Source organism: Epinephelus lanceolatus, chromosome 10, assembly GCF_041903045.1.
Source record: "Epinephelus lanceolatus isolate andai-2023 chromosome 10, ASM4190304v1, whole genome shotgun sequence".
NCBI classification, from domain to species: Eukaryota; Metazoa; Chordata; class Actinopteri; order Perciformes; family Serranidae; genus Epinephelus; species Epinephelus lanceolatus.
The window spans coordinates 28939510-28961306 of record NC_135743.1 but is presented as its reverse complement, the minus strand read 5'-3'; the positions used below and the strand labels follow the sequence as shown (position 1 = coordinate 28961306).

The following is a 21797-nucleotide window of genomic DNA, read 5'->3' as shown; positions in this document are numbered from 1 at the left end:
CCCTGAGCGACTGACCCACGTCAGGCCAAAACAAGATTATAATCTCTGGAATCGATTTGTTTGAAGGTCTAAACCAGGGTCCTGACACCATGCTTTATCACGCAACTTCCCCACAAGCCTCAGGCTACTATTTCACCTTTATCTGAGCCTTTCTATTTTCTTTTGCCTGCAAAACTAAAACTCAATCAGATAAATCTGAAAATTGATAGAGAAGAGTGAAATAACAATGAAACTGCTATATAATATATTCCCTTATCACTACATGCAAATGTTGCTGGCACTATTATGCAGGGAAACCATTATGTGTATATTTGAAAAAGCCTATTGATATACTGCATGGCAAAACAAAAAAGAAAGTATTTTTCTGTAGCTGATTATGTGGTGAAATATCTTGTTAGTTTAAGGCAAACAAAACAAAAGAAATGGAAAGCACAGAGATAAATACTAAATTAAAATGCTTGTGCATCCACAGCCCCGAACCAAGATGACAGAGACATATTTACTGTGGTGCTACATTATTTCTTTACCGTTTCAATAAATAAAGATTTGAGTTGTTTTTATATTAAGTACACTCAGTAAGACAGCAGTTTTAATTTGTTTGTTTAAAGAATATGAATATGATATTGCACAAACTCTAAACATCCCTGGTTCCTATATGTTTACATCACAGGAGGCCAATTTATTTATTTGTGTGAGAACAAGTTGCATTCCATAACCTTCTAATTACGCTGCAGTTACTACTTCATCCCTAGTGAAGCCTAATTGGTGTTACCCCTCCCCTTCTGCAGTACCTGCATATAAAAGCTTACCATGTTGAAGACTGCCATTATGAGTATTAGAGCTGTGGTTGTCATGGTGAGAGTGATGCGGGGCCATGGCTTGTTGGCAATAATGACTGATGACCTCAGCAGCCACATCCAAGAAGTGGAGGTGCTTTTACTGCAGTGCTGCAGGGACACGTACACACAACAGCCCACAAATACAAGAACGTATGAGCTGATGTACAAGATAGATACTGAGATACTGAAAGGTCACAGACAGATTCAAACACACAGAGAAGAAGCAACAAGGAACACAAGCACATGTGGACCAATTAAAATAAGTAAATAACGCACATATGAGCAGACACGTACAATAACAAATTAATTATTTCTTATGAGTAAGGACAATTACTGTGAAATAAATTAAACAATACATAACAAGTTCACACACTGAAGCACCTATTACTGATTAAATCCTAATTGGCTCAACAGTGCCTATGAACAACTTCAAGAGGCATACAATTATGAAAAGAGGGGTCCTATCAACTTAATGGTGCATGTTGCAATATATTTCAAACTACATGCAATAACAGCTCTGCAAAATGACCAGTACAAGTGATTCCATCATGTATAAAATGATGAAAGGAAACCGCACATACAGCTTCTAACAAACCATTCAGTTTGACTGCAACGATAATTTTCTAACTTTCATTAGAACCAAGGCAAAGCTGCAGGAGATGTTAACTAGCTCTCCACCTCCTGCTTCTTTCATCAAATCATTATAACTCAGGGCAAAGTTTGTTTTTATTTCAGAACAGAAGTCACTGTGCAATAGCGCTCTTCATTTTAACCCAGCAATACTAGGTGACAGGCAACACACTTTATACTATTATGATTTTAATCAACCAGTCAATCAATCAATCAACTCCTGAGAAATGTGATCCCATCAGCTCCTTTAACGTGTGCACTTTGATTTAGTCCTTTTTTACTTCTTCTTACATTGTTGGCTGCTGCTTTAGAATTGTCCATGTTTCTAGTTCTTGTAATCCATGCTTTCAGGTTGTCAATGATTTAACTGTCCACACATCCTGACCTCAACCAGACAGCTGCATGGTCGCTCCTCCAGAACATGACAGCGCCACACTACAACCGCCTCTGAACAGATGCAGTGAAAATCCACAGCAGGACCAGGACAACATTTCTCATTTCCACTGTCACACCAGTCCTTATTCACTGTAAAGCACTCGGCTCCTCTCCTTCCCTCATCAGAGTCCTAAGATTTAGTTTTTGGTGAATCAAAGGATATCACAGTTCCTAGTATCCTGCTGGTAACTGATGCGGCACGGAGGTTGTCCACTTTATTTCCATTATCTGTACAATGACTAGCAGGACGCTAGTTCAGCTGGTGCCCATTCTTCTCCATTTACTGATGTTTCCATTGAAAACCTCGAACTGGCTAGCTGGAAGCTAGCTAGCAGAAGTTTACAGTAGGAGAGTTTAAAGACTGGTGAGTTGATTTCCTCATCCTGATGAGTGACTTGCAGCCACACGCCACCACTGTCCAAAGCCAACCACAAAAAGCACCACCAGCACTTGCAAAATACAGCAAAAAGAGCCTTAATTTAGCACAAATTCAGCAGAGCTGACAGAGAGGTGACTGGAATCATCCATGCCACATCATGATTTAAATATGTTTATGTACTGTTCATTACTGAGTTTTCATCGATGCATAAATGAAACCTTCCAATGCTTCGGCAAATGCTGGCTGGGACTGTTAGAGTCAATTACTCATCCTCTTTGCAGCGCTGCCTTCAGCTGAATGTGTTTCATTGAGGGACAATGACAGTGAAAGCCTAAATCATTTGCTTGGTCATCTCAGAGCAATGTCTGAGCATCGCTGGGGCTGAGTGGATGTGACATTTGAATTGCTCAGGGATGTACATTACAATACCATGAGGTAAGGTCGACAGACTGTATTATGCACCAGCAGGATTACAGGAAAATGTTGAGCTAGTGGGGCATATTTTGTTTTGAAAACAAGGCATACGCACACAATTTTCACTTGGGGTCCAGCAGTTCAAATAATAATATCTTGAATTAAATGTGAATGAGAATAAAAAAGACAAAGTAAGAGAATCTGCAAATGTTGATTTAAATAGAAAATGTAAGTTACACATTCACAGAACCAGCACTACATGCCAGTTCATCTAAAAGCATGTTTGACCTTTCTAAGGTACCCAGCTAGCCTGGTTACAGACCATAGACCCCGCCCACTCAACTGAGTAGGCTTGCATCTCTGGTCTGGCATACTGCAGTGAATTTGCGATTTATCTCGTCCAAACGATGGAACGACCAATGAACGCCGGGGGTGGGGGCGGGTCTAGTGATTAGCCAATCAGCGCCACGCTGATGTCAAGCTGTACGCCGGTGGGTAACTGGTAAGGATAGCAACATTGGCGACTGCTACAGATCCTACAGACCACATTAACGCTGCTATCGAGGTATTTCGCCACTACTCGCGTTAATGGAGGACCAAATTAAGGAAGCTGCTGAACTGGATTTAACAGCGATGCAGCTGGGCGTGCACGACGACGGAGACATTTTAAACGGGCAATGCTCACTTGTTTTCGGCACCCCTGAGCCATGGATACTAATGACGTCAGATTCTGGGTGAGTCGTTGATCTCTACTGATTGGTTAAGGAAAAATCAAATTCCCTCCCCCTAGTAAATCGCCTTCAATGGAGGCGATGTCAGACTGAAGGTTGTGGGAGCTTCAGTCTGACACTCAGGCTAGTACCCAGCATCGTTCCCTCTGAAACAATGACAAGGTTTCCATAAGAAATGATATGTAGGTCAATAACTTACTTTGTGATTGTGAATGGAAAAACTGGAATGGAAAAGTGCATGCAGAGTGAAGCAAGCTGGGGTTGTTTTGCTGCAACTATGAAAATTCAACTGCCTGGTCACACTGTCTGATTTTCCTGTGCTATCCAAAGTTATATTAGGGGAGGAATATGTATTATTTGGATTTTAAAGATTTTTTGGGGGGCATTTTGCCTTTAATGGACAGGACAGCAAAGTGTGAGAGGGGGGGGGGACATGCAGCAAAGGGCCACAAGCTGGACTCGAACCCGGGCCGCTGCGGCAACAACCTTTTACATGAGGCACCTGCTCTATCCACTAAGCCACCGACTCCCCGGATTTAAATCTTAGCATCTTCAGCCAACAGTTATTACAGCCAACAGGACCACATAATTGATTTTTACATTAGTCTTTATTTATGACTTTAATGGAAAACACTCAGAGATGTGAGTCACACTGAATATTTCAAATGTTTGCTGAAACCTTCCACATGTTACACAGATAGTAAGCTTGCCTGAAAATGCTATACTTGAGACGAGGGACTCTTTTTGCTGTTGATCTCTTATGACTTGAGGCTGGGACAAAGTAACTGAATGTGCTCTTGAAGCTGAAAGACACACGGTGGCAACACTGTGCCAAGGACAACATGCATATTGATTATGGAGTCTAATGTTCCTATTCACAAAGGATCCAGAACTGCAGGCTGTTTCTGGATTATTACACAGGAGCCCGAGACGAAAATGTGATGTGCGTCTGCAAATTTCACAGTAGTAGACAGTGACATGACACCAACTAAAGAAAAGACCTAGCAATGCCATATACAGCTGACAAAAGACAGCAGGGGACTTCTCAATAGTTATCAAGCCTCGCGTTTTGTTTTTGAGCCTTGGGCAACATCCACAGGCAGCACAGTTCAGAGCCAAGCAGCAGATTCTCAGCTGCAAAGAACTTAAGATCAGACATTGGGTGGAATGGGTTATAAAGGCCCGCAGCTTGCAGACTTTTATCGTACCTTTAATGTTTTAATAGTCATTTCTTTTTTTCCCTCATTTCTTTTCTGTTTCTGGTCTTTCATTTATTTTTACTAGACAGAGGAGGGCTGAGTTAGTGTTGGAAGCCCTCGACTATCCTCCAGTGGCTCGATACAACTGCTATGTCAACATCTATAGACATGACTGCCCTCTATCTCAAAAGGTGTAAGGACATTGTTTAGAACTATTTCAGGGTGACCTACCCTCATTAAATAATCATAAACCACCTAAAGATTAATTCAGTCTTTTCTAAATGACTTAAAATACAAACATGTTAAGAATGCTGTAAACCCCAGGATCACAAGATCCAGTTGAGACTTTGGTACGTTTGCTATGTGGGGAAACAAATGACTTCACTACAAAGATAGTATGACATTTCACTAATTGATCTAGGCATGTCTACGTTGCCCAGAAATGAAAGAATAATTGTTTCCTGAAGCACGCACCAAAGCAGTAGTGTGCACAAGCTCTCTAAAGGGCAAGGGGGAATGAACAGCACCTGTTTGATGCACAGGGTTAGGATTAATTTGCTTCATGGTCACACCACAGTGGCACTTGTGTTAACCTGAGCGGTACTTAGGCCATCAACAAGGGCACTTAATGGGCTGTTAAGATGACCAGAGGGGCAATCAGACCACTCATGTGCCTTTGGTATGACATTAGGACAAACATTAAGCACAGAAGTGTACCATTAGAGAGCAGGCATATACTAGTTAAATACAGGTTTTAATATAAAAGGACACTTAAAGAACACTAAAAAAAGGGCTCTATGAAAACAATCATGTTTGCATTAAAAGGATTTACTCACCAGGAAGTGTCCAATAAAACATATGAAAAGGATCAAGGAAAGGATAAGAAAAGCCATTCCAAAGGATATCCCCAAGACAGTTGTCCTAAAAAATACAATATTTCATCAAGTTCAGTTCACTGAAAGTTTAATGTCATTGTTCAAAATACTATTAGCAATGCCCTTAACTCAAAATAATTTATCAAAGCACAGAAACATAAGTGTAGTTAAGTGTATTGCGTAAGAAGAAATATATGTTTTCCACACTAACACAGAATAAAACATTGTGTCAATATTAATTTTACTTCTACAATACTGTGAAATAAAGCACACATACTTTGGAAGGACGAGAATCTGCACAATAAAAATGCAGAAAAAGATCAAACAGGCGCAGGTGACATAGTATTTGAAGGCCGGCAAGGTTGTTGCTCTGTACTAAAAGGATAAAAAAAAGAAGGTCAAGTTTCAAAAAGAAGCTTTTAAAACTGATATAAAAGCTACTTCAAATGCTTCTCAACTGTGCACTCAGACAGCACAAGTCTCCCTGTAATTTACAAGATTTCAGGGTAAGCTAAGTGTAGGCAAAGGAACAAGCAGCAACAATATGTTCTGCTGATTCTCTTTGAAACAACTACTCTGATACATCCACTGAGGGGTGAAGGATGCCAATTCACTTGTACTGTCTCTTACCTCCTTCTCTAAGGATTTGTTGTGAAAGAATAACGATATTCTTTGAATGTCTTCGGACTTGAGCCACTGTCTGGAAGTATGTAGACACAGTTATTAGTTATAGACCAGATAAAAAAGAGAAGACAGGTATTGATATTAATATTTCAGTGAGTAAGTTCAACAGAGATATGGTGAGGCAGGTATTCAATACAATTTCTACTACACTAAGATACAGTGCATACCATTATTCTTTTAGGTGGGTTTTTTAAGGTGGCTAAAATACATTTGTTGCGACTCCATCCAAAGCAGTACTTTGCTATGCTATTGCTACTGCTATGTTCCACGTGGGTAAATTTGGTTTATCAAAGACGCAATCAAAGCAACACAGTACAGAAAATAAGCACAGGAGACACATCAAATAGATTGGACCACAGTTTAACTCGTTAAAACATTACAGTTTGGGCTGAATATGGAATAAAAATAAACAAGTTTGCCGATTTCACATATCTCAACAATTCAAAGTCATCTTCCTGGAAGTGATGGTCGTTGTTAGCATGACATCGCTGTAATCAAGTCTATACTTTACTTTTTTGCACAATAATATTAAAATGATCAACATTTAACCCTTACTTTTGCGAAGTTATCCCATCAAAGGTCCTGATCATCCTCTCGTTAAGTTCCTCCTCAAATCGTTTCTTCTGAGACTTTGTTCTTTAATGGGCAACAGGAATAAAAAGGGACAGTATATCATTTCAGTTCACATATTAGTCACACACCCATCAAAGCCTCGAGCAGAAGTCTAGTCTTATTAAACATCTTGTTGGCTGTTTCTGTACTGTTAAAGGATGAGGATAATCCTGCCAAAGAAAACTGTGCCAGAATAAAATGAGCAGCTTGCCTTTCTGATCTCCTCTGGAAGTGATACTGGCCCATCGGAACATCCTAAGCACAGAAAGAGGAGGGAGATGGGTTACAAGCTACAGCTTACCTTCCCCACCACCTACATCACAACATGCACGTAGCAAAAAATTACACACAGCAGTGTTGATCTTCCCATTCTCATTAGTCATGCTGTCTCTGTGGTGAAGGTTAGCAAAGGGTTTGGCTGCTCCCCAAGACTCCAGGTAGCGGGTCATCCTGACGGAGGCTCTCATCTTTGCTCCGTCTAGAGTGTGTCTCGGACGGTAGTGATGCTGTGGGCTCCGACGCTCCACCTGAACAAACATGGAAATTGGGTCATTTTACTGCTGTTAATCAATGCCCAATATTAGTTCACTGAATGAGATGGATGTGCTACGGTACCTTTGGGTTGATGACCAGAAAAGTGATGACTCCATGTTCCTTCAGGTAGGGGTCTCTTTCTTGCCCATCCCCATCTTCTACCTTATAGGCACCATTCAGATGCTCCAATGTCACTGAGGTGATGTGGACTCGCCTGGCAATGAACAGGTCTATTAGTGAATGGCTTTCAGTGAATATTAAGAGTGGATCTGAATATTCCTCTGCTTAATTCATCTGCACATGAAGTGTCATAAATGTAGCAATAAGGATTTCTGAATACTGCAACACAATATTATGCAGTGTTACTAGAGGTGTTCTGATATCTATTCTAAATAAAAAATCGACTGAAATGACCTTCTGATTTTTAGATCATTAAAATTTAAACAAAAGAAACACTTCAAAGACAACACAAAGCGGACTGCAGCTGCACTTTTCAAGACACCATGGCTACTGTCTGAATCAGAGATGACAAAAAAACAACACATAAAAAAACATACTTTGTAGGCTATGCTAGTAAAGTGAGATGACGCAGGAATATGGTGGCTTTTGTAGGTGAGGAAACTCAAGCTGTTGTCGTAAAATACCTTTCTACCATCTAGTGGCTTTTCTTTTTGTTGCCAAATAACTGGTGAAATACGTTGTCATTATTGCATTTTGAATACATTATTGAAGTTTGACCATATGGCCTTAGTGTGGTAAATTGCAAAAAAACACGTGCTTCGGTTTTACTTTCAGTTAACTCACCCTGGCACACCTCCTGCTTCCATATGATTGGCCAGCGTGACATCATGTGACCAAACATCATATTGCCATTTCTGAAGTCCAATCACACCACACAGGACATTCCCAGAATGCACGCCAACCCGCATATTGATGTCAACCCCTGTAGCATCTCGCACCTTCCTGTAATGCACCAAAAACTTGGTCTTAATAATGTGAAGTAACAAAAAAAATCATCACCCATACCATATACCTTGTTGGAAAAGGGAGAAAATGCATCTCTCCGTGACCTCCATGAAGCTGATTTTTTTTTCTCTCTCTCTTCTTGCTTAAACATTATTTGAGGTCTGTATCTCTCCATTAATTCTGTCGCAGCCCCCTACCCTTTGTCTCAGACTGATGCCTTGATTTGAGATAGGACCTCACCCTTACCACTACACATTCGATGCAGTTAAATTGGCAATCAAGAAAAAATGTCTCTTCATCTGAGCTAATGGTTAGCAAGTACTGATCATCATTATGGGTTATGGGTTGTTTCATGTAGTTCAAAAAGCACTGTGTTTAAATACATATCCATTTTTTTAATTGTTTTATTTAACCTTTATTTAACCAGGAAGATCCCATTGAGATTAACAACCTCTTTTTCAAGGGAGACCTGGCCAAGATAGGCAGCAGCAAGTACAAAACACAGTTACAAATTACACAGATAAAACACAAACAAATAAAAGAAAAAAGTATTGAACTGACAAGCAGATTATGAAAAACAAGTATATGTAGTGGAGTCGGCCTCAAGTATTCTCAGTTTGGATTTAAAGGCGCTCAAAGAAATTAACCCTGTTAGTTTCCAGTCATTTTGCAACATATTCCATGCTAAAGGTGCAGAGTAGACAAAAGCCTTTTTACCCAATTCAGTACGGGCATATGGAACAGAACGCAACAAGTAGTCTTGAGAACGAAAGGAGTAAGGACCAGCACTTCTCTGTGCAATCAAGGAACAAATGTAGGAAGGCAGTAGACCAAGTAATGCCTTATATATAAAAGTATACCAATGACTGAGCCTTCGGGTGGCCAGAGCAGCCCATCCAACCCGAGAGTATAACTCACAGTGGTGTGTCAATGGTTTATAATTAGTGATGAGCCTCAGAGAAGCGTGATAGACAGCGTCAACCATATGAAGACATTTAGCAGAAGCATTCATATATAAAAGGTCTCCATAATCCAACACTGCTAAAAAGGTAGCAGCAACAAGTCGCTTTTTTGCATTTAAAGAAAAACATAGCTTATTTCGAAAGTAAAAACCCAGTTTTATCCTCAGCTTCTTCACAAGTTTCTCTATATGCGGCTTGAAAGTGAGGGAGTCATCAATCAAGACACCCAGGTATATATACTCGTGAACCACCTCTATTTCATTTCCCTCGAGAGTGGTCACTGAGGGGATCATTTGTGGCCTCTTCCTAGAATTAGAGAACAGCATAAGCTTAGTCTTGTCTGCATTGAGAACAAGTTTCAGCTGAAGTAATGAGTGCTGAACAGCAACAAAGGCTTTCTGCAGGGATTCAATGGCCTGAACAAGAGTTGATCCACAGCAGTAAATAACTGTGTCATCAGCATAGAAATGCAAATGAGCATCTGTCACATTTATACCCAAATCATTGATATAAATAATGAATAAGAGGGGACCTAATACAGAACCCTGCGGCACCCCCTTGTGGACAGTAACAATATCAGAACACAGGCCATCATATTTAATGCACTGAGTCCTATTACTGAGATAGTTGGTGAACCAATTAGCTGCTTGCTCCGAGAGTCCTGATTGCAAGAGTCTAAGTTTTAAAATATCGTGGTCAACCATGTCAAATGCTTTTGACAAATCAATAAAAAGAGATGCACAATGTTGTTTTTTGTCAAGTGCAACAAAAATGTCATTTACCACCTTCATTGCAGCTGTGATGGTACTATGCTTTTTCCTGAAGCCTGATTGATATTTCGATAAAATGGTGTTAGAATGTAAGAACACCTTAACTTGCTCACTCACAAGAGCTTCAAGAACTTTGGCCAGCACTGATAAATTAGATAAATTCAAACAATCTTTGAAATGCTGGTTGCCAAAAGTAGTAAAAGTTCTAGAAGTGTACTAAGACTTGAGAGTTTTCAGGGTGTAGCTAAGTTAAAGGGAAATTTCGGTTTATTTCAACCTGTCTCCTATCGTCCTAAATTTGTTTCAAGTGACTAGTGACATAAAAATAATAGTTAGCATGTTAGCCGTTAGCCTAGATACAGCCGGGGCGCGTAGTAACGTCAGACCTGTTACAACCTAAGTGAAAGGGTGCACTTCAACTGCAAAGTTAGTCCACTAAACAAGCTTTTTTTCCACAAAGACCGCCTCATATCGTTAGGATAAATGTCAGAGAACATATAGAAAATGACATGTAAACGTGTTGTCTTACCTTACCGGTGTGGTGCCATGTTTGTTTACCATTTAGCTCTGCTTTCTAAAGCGCGGCCGAATTATTGCGAGAACAAGCAGCGATCTCATACTGTGCCTGAAATCTCGTGAGCTCTAGATAAAGCCCAGCTGGATACTACTCCAGGTGGAGGTGTCTTGTCCTCGGTCACATCCAGACCTTGAAAATAAGGCTGCAACCGGTCCCATTCCTTGCAACAGAGGCATTCCTCTTCTGTGGGTACACCACCAATCTCCAGAGCTACGCAGCCTTGCAGCAGCCATTCCTCCTCTCTCGTCCTCTACCTGTTGCGCCTCTCTCTCTCTCCTCCTCCGTTTTTCAATTTCATGAAGCTCTTCGTCAGTGTATTCTGGCTCAAATAAATAAGGGTGGCCATCAAACTCTGCAAAATCAAATTCCTCCTCCACAAAGTCGAAGTCTGGCAAAAAGTCAGCCATTATTCTATAAATCTTTCATAAAAAAAAAAAAAATGAATGAACTTTTCAGGCTACTATCCGGTTCTGCCTTACAGCTGTTGCTGCTTGTTCTCGCGAGATTTCAGGCACGGTATGAGATCGCTGCTTGTTCTCGCGATATTTCTGCCGTGCTTTGGAAAGCAGAGCTAAATGGTAAACAAACATGGCACCACACCGGTAAGGTAGACAACACGTTTACATGTCGTTTTCTATATGTTCTCTGACATTTATCCTAACGATATGAGGCGGTCTTTGTGGAACAAAAGCTTGTTTAGTGGACTAACTCTGCACTTGAAGTATGCCCTTTCACTTACGTTTTAACAGGTCTGACGCTACTATGCGCCCTGGCTGTATCTAGGCTAACGGCTAACATGCTAACTATTATTTTTATGTCACTAGTCACTTGAAACAAATTTAGGACAATAGGAGACAGGTTGAAATAAACCGAAATTTCCCTTTAACAGACACTAGAATCAGCATGAGGTATTTATTTTTTACTCTAAGGGGCATTTAATCTCTGCATTTAGTTCACATATGGTTGGACTATGATGAATGAGCCACTGCTCTGCATGTTTCTTCATCATAAATAGCCTTTTAATTTCTGGTCAGATATTTTGACATATTTTAACGTCACTGATGCCAAAGGTGTACTCAACATTAGTACAGTAGAGCTGGGGGATGTCTGTATGGTTAACAGTAACAGGGAAGCAAGCATTTCATGAATTGGACTGTCATTTTCAGCAGCATTATGTAACTGACAACTTACTTGATGGCCTCACACATGTCCAGACCCATTTTCACACAGTTCTTAGCATGGTTTGGCAGAGACTCCGGCAGGCCGGACACACAGTAGTAACAGTCTCCAAGGATTTTGATCCGCATACATTCATTTTCCTGCATATAAAAAGGTGGAACACAGGGTTAAATAAAGGTCTCATTGACAGAGAGTGCAGGCAGCTTTTTAATTCAATCACATAATAACCCTTTGAGGGAAAATCACTTGGTCACTTTGTGAGAATGTGTTAATTTAAAAGTCCAATAATGAAATGTTTACCTTGGCAATCTGATCGAATTTGCCAAACAGCTCATTCAGCATGTGCACCAGCTCTCCAGGTGAGCAGTCACTGGCCAGCCGTGTGAATCCCACTATATCAGCATACAGTATACTAGGGATGGAAAAAAAAAAAAACATATTAACCAAAGCACTATAATGTAATTATTTTAGGGGTTTTCCAGAGAAACCTGTATTTTTTTTAAACCATGAATATACATTTGGGCTGCTCTAGAACATAAACATACTATGAGTCACATATGTGTCTTACAGCAACAGTAGGCTACAACACTGCTTGGTCATATAAGTGGTAATCCAAATAAATAATACATGCCTGACATTAGTGTGCCTCTGGACATAGAGGTTGTGAAAATTGTTTGTGTTCTCAATTTGGCCAAAGTTTGGGCCCTTCAGTCTCTGGATGATCTCAGCTTTCATCACACGGGCAATGTGAGCTGGCAGCAGAGACAACAGGAGACGCTCCTAATGGCAGAAACACAAAGAGAGAAGAAAAGGCACTATTGGCATGGTCAGAAACATCAAGAAAAAATTTGTATATTATTAAATTTGAAAACAAACAACATCTGCAACATATTACAATGTTTCATATAGAAAAAAAGTCATTTCTGATGAATAACTACTTAATTCTGTGTAATAAAGTATTGTGTTTTATAATCACACAACAGAGTAGTAAAAGTATAATGCTGACACATGCAAAATATGCCAACATTTTTATTAGTTTTACCTTCAGGGTATTTGCTTACAAGAATTTACGGCTTCATTGCCCCAAAGAATCACTGTTTTCTCTGTGGCATGACCCAAAATTAAGTGTAACTTGCAGTAATGCAAATGTGAAGAGTAAAGCTGTGACTTCAGTAACAAAATAAGCTTTCACATCCACAGTTTGGATTTATTTATGCAACCAAAGTATGATCACCAGGGATCTTGTCTTGCCACTGAAAAGGCTTTACATTTTCAGGAAATTGGTATTCAATTGAATTCAGTCCTAATTTAATTCTAAAGCAGCAACGTCAGGAGGAGACAAAAAGCTGTCACCATTATGTCACAGGCCTCCAAAAAAGCTTCAGGTGCTAAGTGAAGGTTAATTGGGCACTTCGTTGTGTCAGGTTGACTTGGAACTCAAATTAATGATCAATGTTAAAAAAAAAAAAGAATGAGAAAGAACAAAACTTGCAAGTGCTCATTTTACTGACAGCGACCAGGATGATCAATGTTTATTTAGTGGTGCCTTAAACATCTTTTTCTGCTTTTCTCTGAGACTATTGAAGGTATTCTCAAAGCCAACTGTCCCTGTAGTTAGCAAGGTCTAGTGTGTAACTCAACAGATAGAATGTGCACCCAATGCAGGCTGAGTCATTTGCAGCTGCCCAGGTTTGATTCCAGGCTGCCGCCCTTTGCTGTGTCATCCCTTTCAAAAATCCTTGAGAAAGTAGTTGCAGACACACCGCTGGTCTGCAACTACTTTCTCAGGGACTTTCTCTGCAATAATAATTTATTTGAGGAATTTCAGTCAGGATTTAGAGTGCATCATAGCTCTGAGACAGCCCTCGTAAAAATTACAAATGATCTTCTGATTGCCTCAGACAAAGGACTCGTCTCTGTACTTGTTTTATTAAATCTTAGTGCCGCATTTGACACAATTGACCATCAAATTCTGCTACAGAGACTGGAACATTTAATTGGCTTTAAAGGTTCTGCACTAAGCTCGTTTAAATCTTATTTATCCAGTCGATTACAGTTCGTTCACGTTCATGATGAATCATCTTTACATACTAAAGTCTGTTCTAGAGTTCCACAAGGTTCTGTGCTCGGACCACTTCTGTTCACTTTATATATGCTTCCCTTAGGTAACATCATTAGAAATCACTCTGTAAATTTCCATTATTATGCAGATGACACACAATTATAACTATTGATAAAGCCAGAAGAAACAGATCAATTAACTAAACTTCAAACATGCTTTAAAGATATAAAAACCTAGATGAGCTCCAGTTTCCTAATGTTAAATCCAGAAAAACTTAAGTTATTGTTCTTGACCCCAAACACTTTAGAAACTCTTTATCTGGTGACACTGATAACACATTCTGGCAAATTAAAAAGTAGCCCACATCAGCAACCTGTGCTGAGGACATCTTGGTGCTAAATCCAACTTGTGTTGCATGAATAATTAGCAACATTCAACGTGATGAACATAATATGATGTTTGTTTATAAAGGTACTAACGGAGACAACGGTGTCTCCGGCAATGTGAAGGAGATGCAGGAGAGAAGAAGACATGGGAGGGACAGAGTGGTGCATGCAGTGTTTGTTTACTAGAAAATGCATGTGCTTTGGGGTGAAGAGAGGAGACATGGCAGAGTCTCTCAAGAAAACTTTAACTGTACCCATTTGACAACATTTTGGATTTGAAGCCAATGAAAGAGGTGTCCTGGCTGCAGGAACTGCCTGTTTCTGTTCATATGCTACTTGGTACTTCGAAAGTACCACAATTAACGAGGAATGGTCGATTAATAACTTGAATTGAGGAACTAGGGTACTATCTACACGATGCCTCCTTATTTCACTACTGTCAGCTGGCTGGGAGTGAGATTGCCAAGGGTCTAAGGTTTCTGGTAAGGTAAATGGACATGCTAATAACAGCATGTGTTGGCTATATTGTATGTCATCTCCAGGAAATATTACAGGATAGTTTTCTGTTTAAAAAGTAAAATTATAAACTTAGAAGGACAGCAAATAGGTGGGCTACCAGCTTTTTAGTGATTACGTCTCCAGTCTGATCTTGAACGCAGAGCTGATATCAATGTTTACATGATGTGACTGAAGTGCATATTTAATGGAGTCAGTGTAGAGCGAGAGCTCTGATGTTATGTGATGCAGTGTTATAATAGTTGTATGCTCATTTATTGGTGGGACACAATGTCAATATGTTCCACTCAGGAGCGTCTGCTGAGTCAAGTGTCAAAATTCAGTATACTGGTCTGGTCCGCCTCTTAATATTAAATGGAATTTTTTAAATCTGTAGCCATTATTTGTCCATTCTGGGCTACTGTGGAACAACATGACCTACTCTGTGGAAGAGGACCTGCTCATATGTAGATGTAAACAGCTCTTTCTAAGGTAAAGAAAATAACTATTCTTATTTCCAGTTGATTATAACCTGTAAATTATGAACACTAGTACATACCAATGCCCCTAAATCCTAAACACTGGATCTTTAAGCCAATGTCACCTCCAATTCTGATAAAGTTTCTGCACCACTGATAATCTCCCTGCACAGCATCTGAACCCGCAGAGGCTCAGACGGTTCTATGTAAAGGAGAGATCCATGGTGGCTACTAACAAATGCTGCCAGGGCTTCGGGTTTATGATGAATTCACATAGTCCCCCTTGGACCACTCACACCGAAAATGTATGCACTCACTGTACTGCAGGCCACTTTGGATAAAAGCATGCAGCAAACAGCATATATTATGAGCACCCCAGAGAAACGTGTCTGCACAGTTACTACCATCTGTCGCAGGCAGCAGCAGCACTCCAGGGCTACTAACAAAAGCTCCACCCAAGGCATTTTCAGCTTCATTCTTGGAAGTTGTGACAACACAAGCTGGATATACCATAGGGACAACCAGCTCCACCCAAGCCTGGACTTTCACACCAGCAGCTGGATTCACCTTCATCTGCTTGAACCCAAAAGCTACAACTGCAGCAGCTGCAGTGAACAGGTGCCTACATCCCCGGCTCACACAGCAGTAAACTTTAATCAACACCTTGCTAGTTTCTCACAGGAAGCCATGCTGCTGGCAGGCAGCAGCACCGCCTGCATTCACCTGTAATCACCATACTAATCTGTTCCAACTTTACACACAGCATGTGGAGAAAGGCACAGACGTACATACAATATTACTGGTTGGCTATCACAGGGAGAAGAAAGTATTATTGACACTAGCATCTGCACACAAACAGATTTCAAACACATTTCTTAGAATTTCAAGGGGGTTTAAAAGAGACAAAAGTATAAACAAATAAATGTATTTTAAGAAGGAATAAAAGCAATCATCTGGAAAGACAGATTCAGTGGAATAAAACTTTGTGCTTCTCAATTGTGTTCAGTAGAAAAAAGCAAATAGTCATGTAACAGCGAGGTCACTCATTATAAGGGGTTTTGAGAAAATCTTATCACCAGTATTCAAGATATTGTATGTGACCAACAGCACATTAAAAAAATGTTGAAGCCCCCCGTATTGTCAGACAGTGTCATCTAAAAATGCTGTATGTATATTATGTGATTAATCATATATGATTGCCTGAGGCTGTATCACTACCTAGTCACTGTCATCCAAAATGCTGCACAGTACAAGCACAAACACAAAAAACAACCAATGATGGATGTCGGGGCGTCGGTGGCTTAGTGGTAGAGCAGGCGCCCCATATACAAGGCTGTTGCCGCAACGGCCCGAGTTCGACTCCAGCCTGTGGCCCTTTGCTGCATGTCACTCCCTGTCTCTCTCCCCCTTTCACGCTTAACTGTCCTATCGATTAAAGGCAAAATGGCCCAAAAAAAAAAAAAAAATGGATGGATGTCCATGGTCTCATTGTAAAGGGATTCATTTGCTGCAGATGTTCTTACATCTTGTTAATCAGCTGCAAAGATTTCAGCCAGCAGCCATAGGTTGCCAAGGAGCTTTTAGTACAGAGGATGTAGCACATGCAGTAGACTCTTGGGACTCAACATAATCATCACATTAACTGAGGTCATTAACAGTTACCACATTCTGTAAAACACAACTCCTGACACGAAACCTCTGTGGATTCCTTCCCTTCCTAAACCACAGGAGTCAAGCACTGACAGCTATGTTTAGAGCTGAATCATATGACTCACAAATTTTAAGTACAATTCTGTAACACAGCAAGAAGATAAATACTAAATGCTTGTTGATGGGATGCTTAACAACTCAAAAAATACAATAACTCAAAAACCCCTTTTGAATCAACATCAGCCACGTCGCTCTGGATTAAACATCAATCTCTAAGTCCTGGGTGAGTCATAATGTTTTAATTTATCTACTCTCTCATTTGTTGCCTTACACAGACACTGCCGTCATCATTATAATCATAATCATCATTACCATAACTACCACACTCTCCCCATTCATCTTACATAATCTATCCCTCATTCGTAAATATTTTCATTTCCCCATCATTTTCATCATTATTGTAATCACCATCACCATCATCATCATCAGCAGCAGCAGCAGCAGCAGCAAAACTACTGCAGAACATGTATTCAGTCACTGCCTGTCTGACTTTCACTGGCTCACTAGTCATTAAGACTCTGACAACTTTACCTGTTGTCTCTTCTCAAACTCCAGTTTAATTGGGGACTTGATGCAGTTGCAGGTGTCCTGATAAGTCTGTTTAAGTGCCAACTCCATCAGATGCTTGTGGTACGCCCCCGCCATGTTGCCACACATGAAAATGATAATATTGGCCAAAATCTGTACAGGAACAGAGGACAGACAAAGCTGGTATTAGGTAAATATCAAACAAAAAATAATCTACAAGAGAAACATTAATGAGTGACGAGTGATGTGGCACTTATTTGAAGGAGCAGTTACAGAGCTGTGAGGGATACATTCAACATAACTATCTCTTAATGTTTTATTTTACATAAATGGAACAGGCACAATCACAAAAGCCATTTTATCTCCACTGATCAGAGATTAAAGACAAGAATCAGGTCATGAAACAGCTGTATCCTGAGGAGGCAATGAGTTTTTATGACATGGAACTAAGGTTTAAGAAAAACCTCTCAGTCAGAAATAGGACAAAAGCTTTTCCTCAAGGGTACTTGGCCCTGGCAACTGAGAACCTGCAGTGATGTCGACATCCAGCACCGCACAATGTATTTAAGGGCAATGTGGCATTCATAAACAACACAGCTTTAGTCATTTTCCTGTGAATCAGTTATTTTAAGGCTACAGTTTCCACAGCCCCTCAGAGATAGAAATACAGTACAATGGTAAGAAAAAGAAATTGGATGTGTGACTGTACTACCCCTACTCTCTTATTTATTGCCTAAAAACAGTGTCAAAAATAGTGCGTGTTCTCTGCCTTGGCTTTAGTGTGGCTTGATCAACCTTCCCTCTACCCTGCTGAAAAAATTGGATGAAAACTGGACCAAAAATAAACTCAGTAGATTATGATGTGTCCGCACCTCTTCTCTACATAAATAGACTTTCCCTTGAGTTCAAGTTCATCGTACAGGAGGCCTGTCTGTTTCCTAATTAGTGTAATTTCAACAAAAAACACAGCCTGCTACAGGCTCTATTGGACCATAGCATGGCTGAAGTGACAAATGTTCTGTTAATCATGCTTTACATGTATTTATTATAATAAATAATTTTATTAAAGGTCTAGTGTGTAGGATTTAAAAGGCCTCTAGCAGTAAGGTTGATTCACAACCAACAGGAACTTTTGTCCGCCAAGCATGCAGGAAAACTACAGCAGTTGACACAAAAATACAAATGGCCCCATCTTAAGCCAGTGTTCTACACCTTTGTTAACACATCTACACTCAGTTTAGTAAATAATATCTGGATCTAATGTTTGAAGTCTGACACTAATTAATAAGATGGCCACTGAATAGCCTTGTGAACTCTGTGGTCTTTTAACTTTATATCAAAGTTGAAACAATAGTACATTTGTAGTTTTCTAATTGCTGGTAGCCATAAATCTTGTCCATCACAAGACAACAATATGTCCACATCTGGTACTTCCTCAGTCAATAACAAGCTAACCTGTCAATGTTAGCATTTTTACACATAACACATTACAAAAAAGGCTGTGTTGTACATACTTTCTCCTGCTTACTTGCCCATTTGTGCACCCTGTATCAGACAGATGAAAGCAAAGTCTGACAAAGTGAAGCTCAGCCCGATAAGATCAAAACTTCAGAGAGAGATCAGTCATTTTGATTTTGATGACTTAACATCACCATCAGGCCAAACTCAGCATCCTCTGCCCCACTAGTTTTCAGGATCTAGAATATTAGCAAGGATGTCTCCATTTTTCATCCATTCAATAATGTTGTTTTCCACTATGTGCATAGCATTACAGCCTCCCAGGGCCAAAAGCACTGCTGTATACTCCTGTTTTCACATTGTCAGGCCCAACTCTTTGTCCAGCAGGTACAAAGAAGATCAATGATGCATTCAGGGCACATACTGTACATGATCATTATAAAAAAGTCATGCTGAACTGCATTTAGTGGTTTACCATAAGAAATGGATAAATAGAAAGAGCTGATGTCCAAGGACGGTCATAAAGATGACAGCTATTGTATTACCCCTCACTGTGTGGAAGTCATTACGTACACTGCCCCCCTTTTTTTGTCAATATCACTCCATAACAGCAGAGAATACAATGTGTTAAATATGTCACAAAAAAATAAATGCTTACTGCAATGAAAGCTCGTGACTATATCCGTAGTATGCAAAATGTGACCTGTAAAAAGTGCAGTCTATTCTTTTTACTTTCATTTTAAAACTGTGCTTTACTGTCATTCACATTCCATGCATCCCTCTTGGCGGTACTACACAGTAAGTTCAATTAGAGGAGTTAATATGATAGGACGTGGCCCAGTGATGACAGGTGAATGTACAAACACCCAGGAGTCCTCATAACCTTGAGCTCAATATTTTGCAATTTAAAGCAAATGGACAATTTAATGGTTATCTCCCACTGCATCTTTGCAAAGAATATTTTCTGTCATTCTCTGTCCCATTCACTCTCATTTCCCTGCCTTGTCTCATCCACCTGTTTTCCTTTGACTTGCAGTCTTTGTCTTTCTTTCCAACATAATTGTGACCTTCTTGTCACACTGACCACTGGCAATTTGCTTTCTCTCTTTTTTCTGACGTAAATGTGACCAACAGATTTACATTACAGGACATTAAGCCTGTGACCTTTTGCTCAAGACCAAACAGTTTATATCAGTAAAAAACACTCAGAGCAAAAGACAAAAGTATAAAACTGCCCATGTCATGTATTTTTTAGCTCACAATAGTTAATGGAAACTGTTTGGTTTATGTAATCCCAACAGTGAACTGCCAGTAGACAACCAGGGTAGCAGTAATTGTATAAAAGATTTATATCAAACTTTTGAAAACAGGAAACTTCCATCAGTGAATATTTCTTTTTACACAAAAAAACTATTAGTCTACATTTTATAGAGCTGCAAGCCAGGCAAAGGCAAGTGTAACGCAAACAAACACACACACCACACAGGCTGTTGTCAAGCTATACTTATAAATACCTCCCACAGATCATATAGATGATTTTCATATACGGTTGCAAACTTTGTCCACCAAATTAGTACTAAAACATTAACCTTTTGCCACCAGTTAACTCAAGACACCTCCTCCTGTTCTGTCTTGAATAACAAGATAATGATTACTCTTCACCACAGTTTAATGACTGTTCTATAACATTTATAAAACAATGCACAACAGAAATACCAATTAAAATACCCAATAACGCTTGAGTACATATGTATACAATATTGACTAAGAAAACAGGATCTGCTTTTTATGCTCAGATACACATGCTGTTCTAAATAAATATCAGATGAATGTAAACACTGTGAAAGTACCTGTCTCTGCTTTATATTTGACAAAAGCAAACATCAGGGGCAGGGGCCATGTGCCTGTGAGGTCTGTTGGCTGAGTTTATGCTCACATCTATTCACTGTATTTGGGACAGGCGTCTCTCTTGCTGTCCACTGAATTTATCATCACCTCTGCAGATTTCCAAACACTGAAAGTTATTTTGTCAAAATTAAAGGCATTACATTTACAAGCCTGGCTTAGTTCATGACTGCTTATTTTCCATAGAAAGTCTAACAAAACAGTCTGAACATTGTGCTACAAAATAGTGTTGAGGGCATAGGCTTCAGACAAGTACACTGAATGACTGAAAGCAAGCAGAAGAGGATGGACTGGGGCCTTTGTGAGCTGCTTTATAAAAAGGTTTTTCAGCAGCCCATATATTGGATGCAATATTTTTATAATCTCACTTTATATAACCTTAAAGCATCTTTATATTTAAAGCAGCTGTGCGGAACTTTTTACCATTAATAAAACTGCCCCTAGTTCGCATCACCCCCCCCTTGAAGATCCGCATATTTATTTGAACCCAACAGCGACAAAAAAGTCTTTCTCTATATGGCTATTTAGTGTAGCCTCGCTCGGGTCGGACACACAGCGGAAGTCAGCAAACCAGAATATGGCACCCGAGGCGGAAGTGATTCTACTTGCCCGCAGCGGCCCGCAGTGATTAAACCACAGAAGAAGAAGGAGCCGTGTTTACAGTGTTCTTCGAGTAAGCAGTACGCAACGGGCATTGCTGAACGCATAACACCTAACCTTTTCTCCTGTCCTGTCTGTCTTCCCCACGTGGAGGCCTCCGACAGACGTAACCACTCGCGTAACATCCCCCCCACACCCTCCACCCCTGAGTCTGTGAGACAACAAATATGCTTGAAACAGGGAGGCTTGTGGATATAAACTAGTAACAGGGACGCTTGTGGATATAAACTAGAAACCTGAGATGACCATGGTTTCGCCTGGAGCTGTCCCGAAGGGAAGATGCCGGCAGCGCTGTGTTAGGACGCAGGAGCGGGGGAGCGCGGAGGGG

The 21797-nt window shown here is 40.1% G+C and overlaps 1 protein-coding gene across 2 annotated transcripts in view; it reads right to left on the bottom strand.

Moving 5' to 3' along the window:
* adcy2a (adenylate cyclase 2a) overlaps nucleotides 1-21797 on the bottom strand; it is an 81131-nt gene that overhangs the window by 18030 nt on the left and 41304 nt on the right. The window contains exons 4-16 of one of the 2 annotated variants that reach the window (XM_033640296.2): nucleotides 17450-17599; nucleotides 12418-12566; nucleotides 12087-12198; nucleotides 11799-11926; nucleotides 8137-8295; nucleotides 7414-7546; nucleotides 7149-7325; nucleotides 7010-7053; nucleotides 6742-6822; nucleotides 6133-6202; nucleotides 5780-5877; nucleotides 5464-5548; nucleotides 810-947 (exon numbers count right to left, since the gene is read on the bottom strand). In XM_033640296.2, the coding sequence (XP_033496187.1) occupies nucleotides 810-947; nucleotides 5464-5548; nucleotides 5780-5877; nucleotides 6133-6202; nucleotides 6742-6822; nucleotides 7010-7053; nucleotides 7149-7325; nucleotides 7414-7546; nucleotides 8137-8295; nucleotides 11799-11926; nucleotides 12087-12198; nucleotides 12418-12566; nucleotides 17450-17599 (1524 nt within the window). The remainder of the gene's footprint in view (nucleotides 1-809; nucleotides 948-5463; nucleotides 5549-5779; nucleotides 5878-6132; nucleotides 6203-6741; nucleotides 6823-7009; nucleotides 7054-7148; nucleotides 7326-7413; nucleotides 7547-8136; nucleotides 8296-11798; nucleotides 11927-12086; nucleotides 12199-12417; nucleotides 12567-17449; nucleotides 17600-21797) is intronic. The other variant, XM_078171909.1, reaches the window with a different exon arrangement.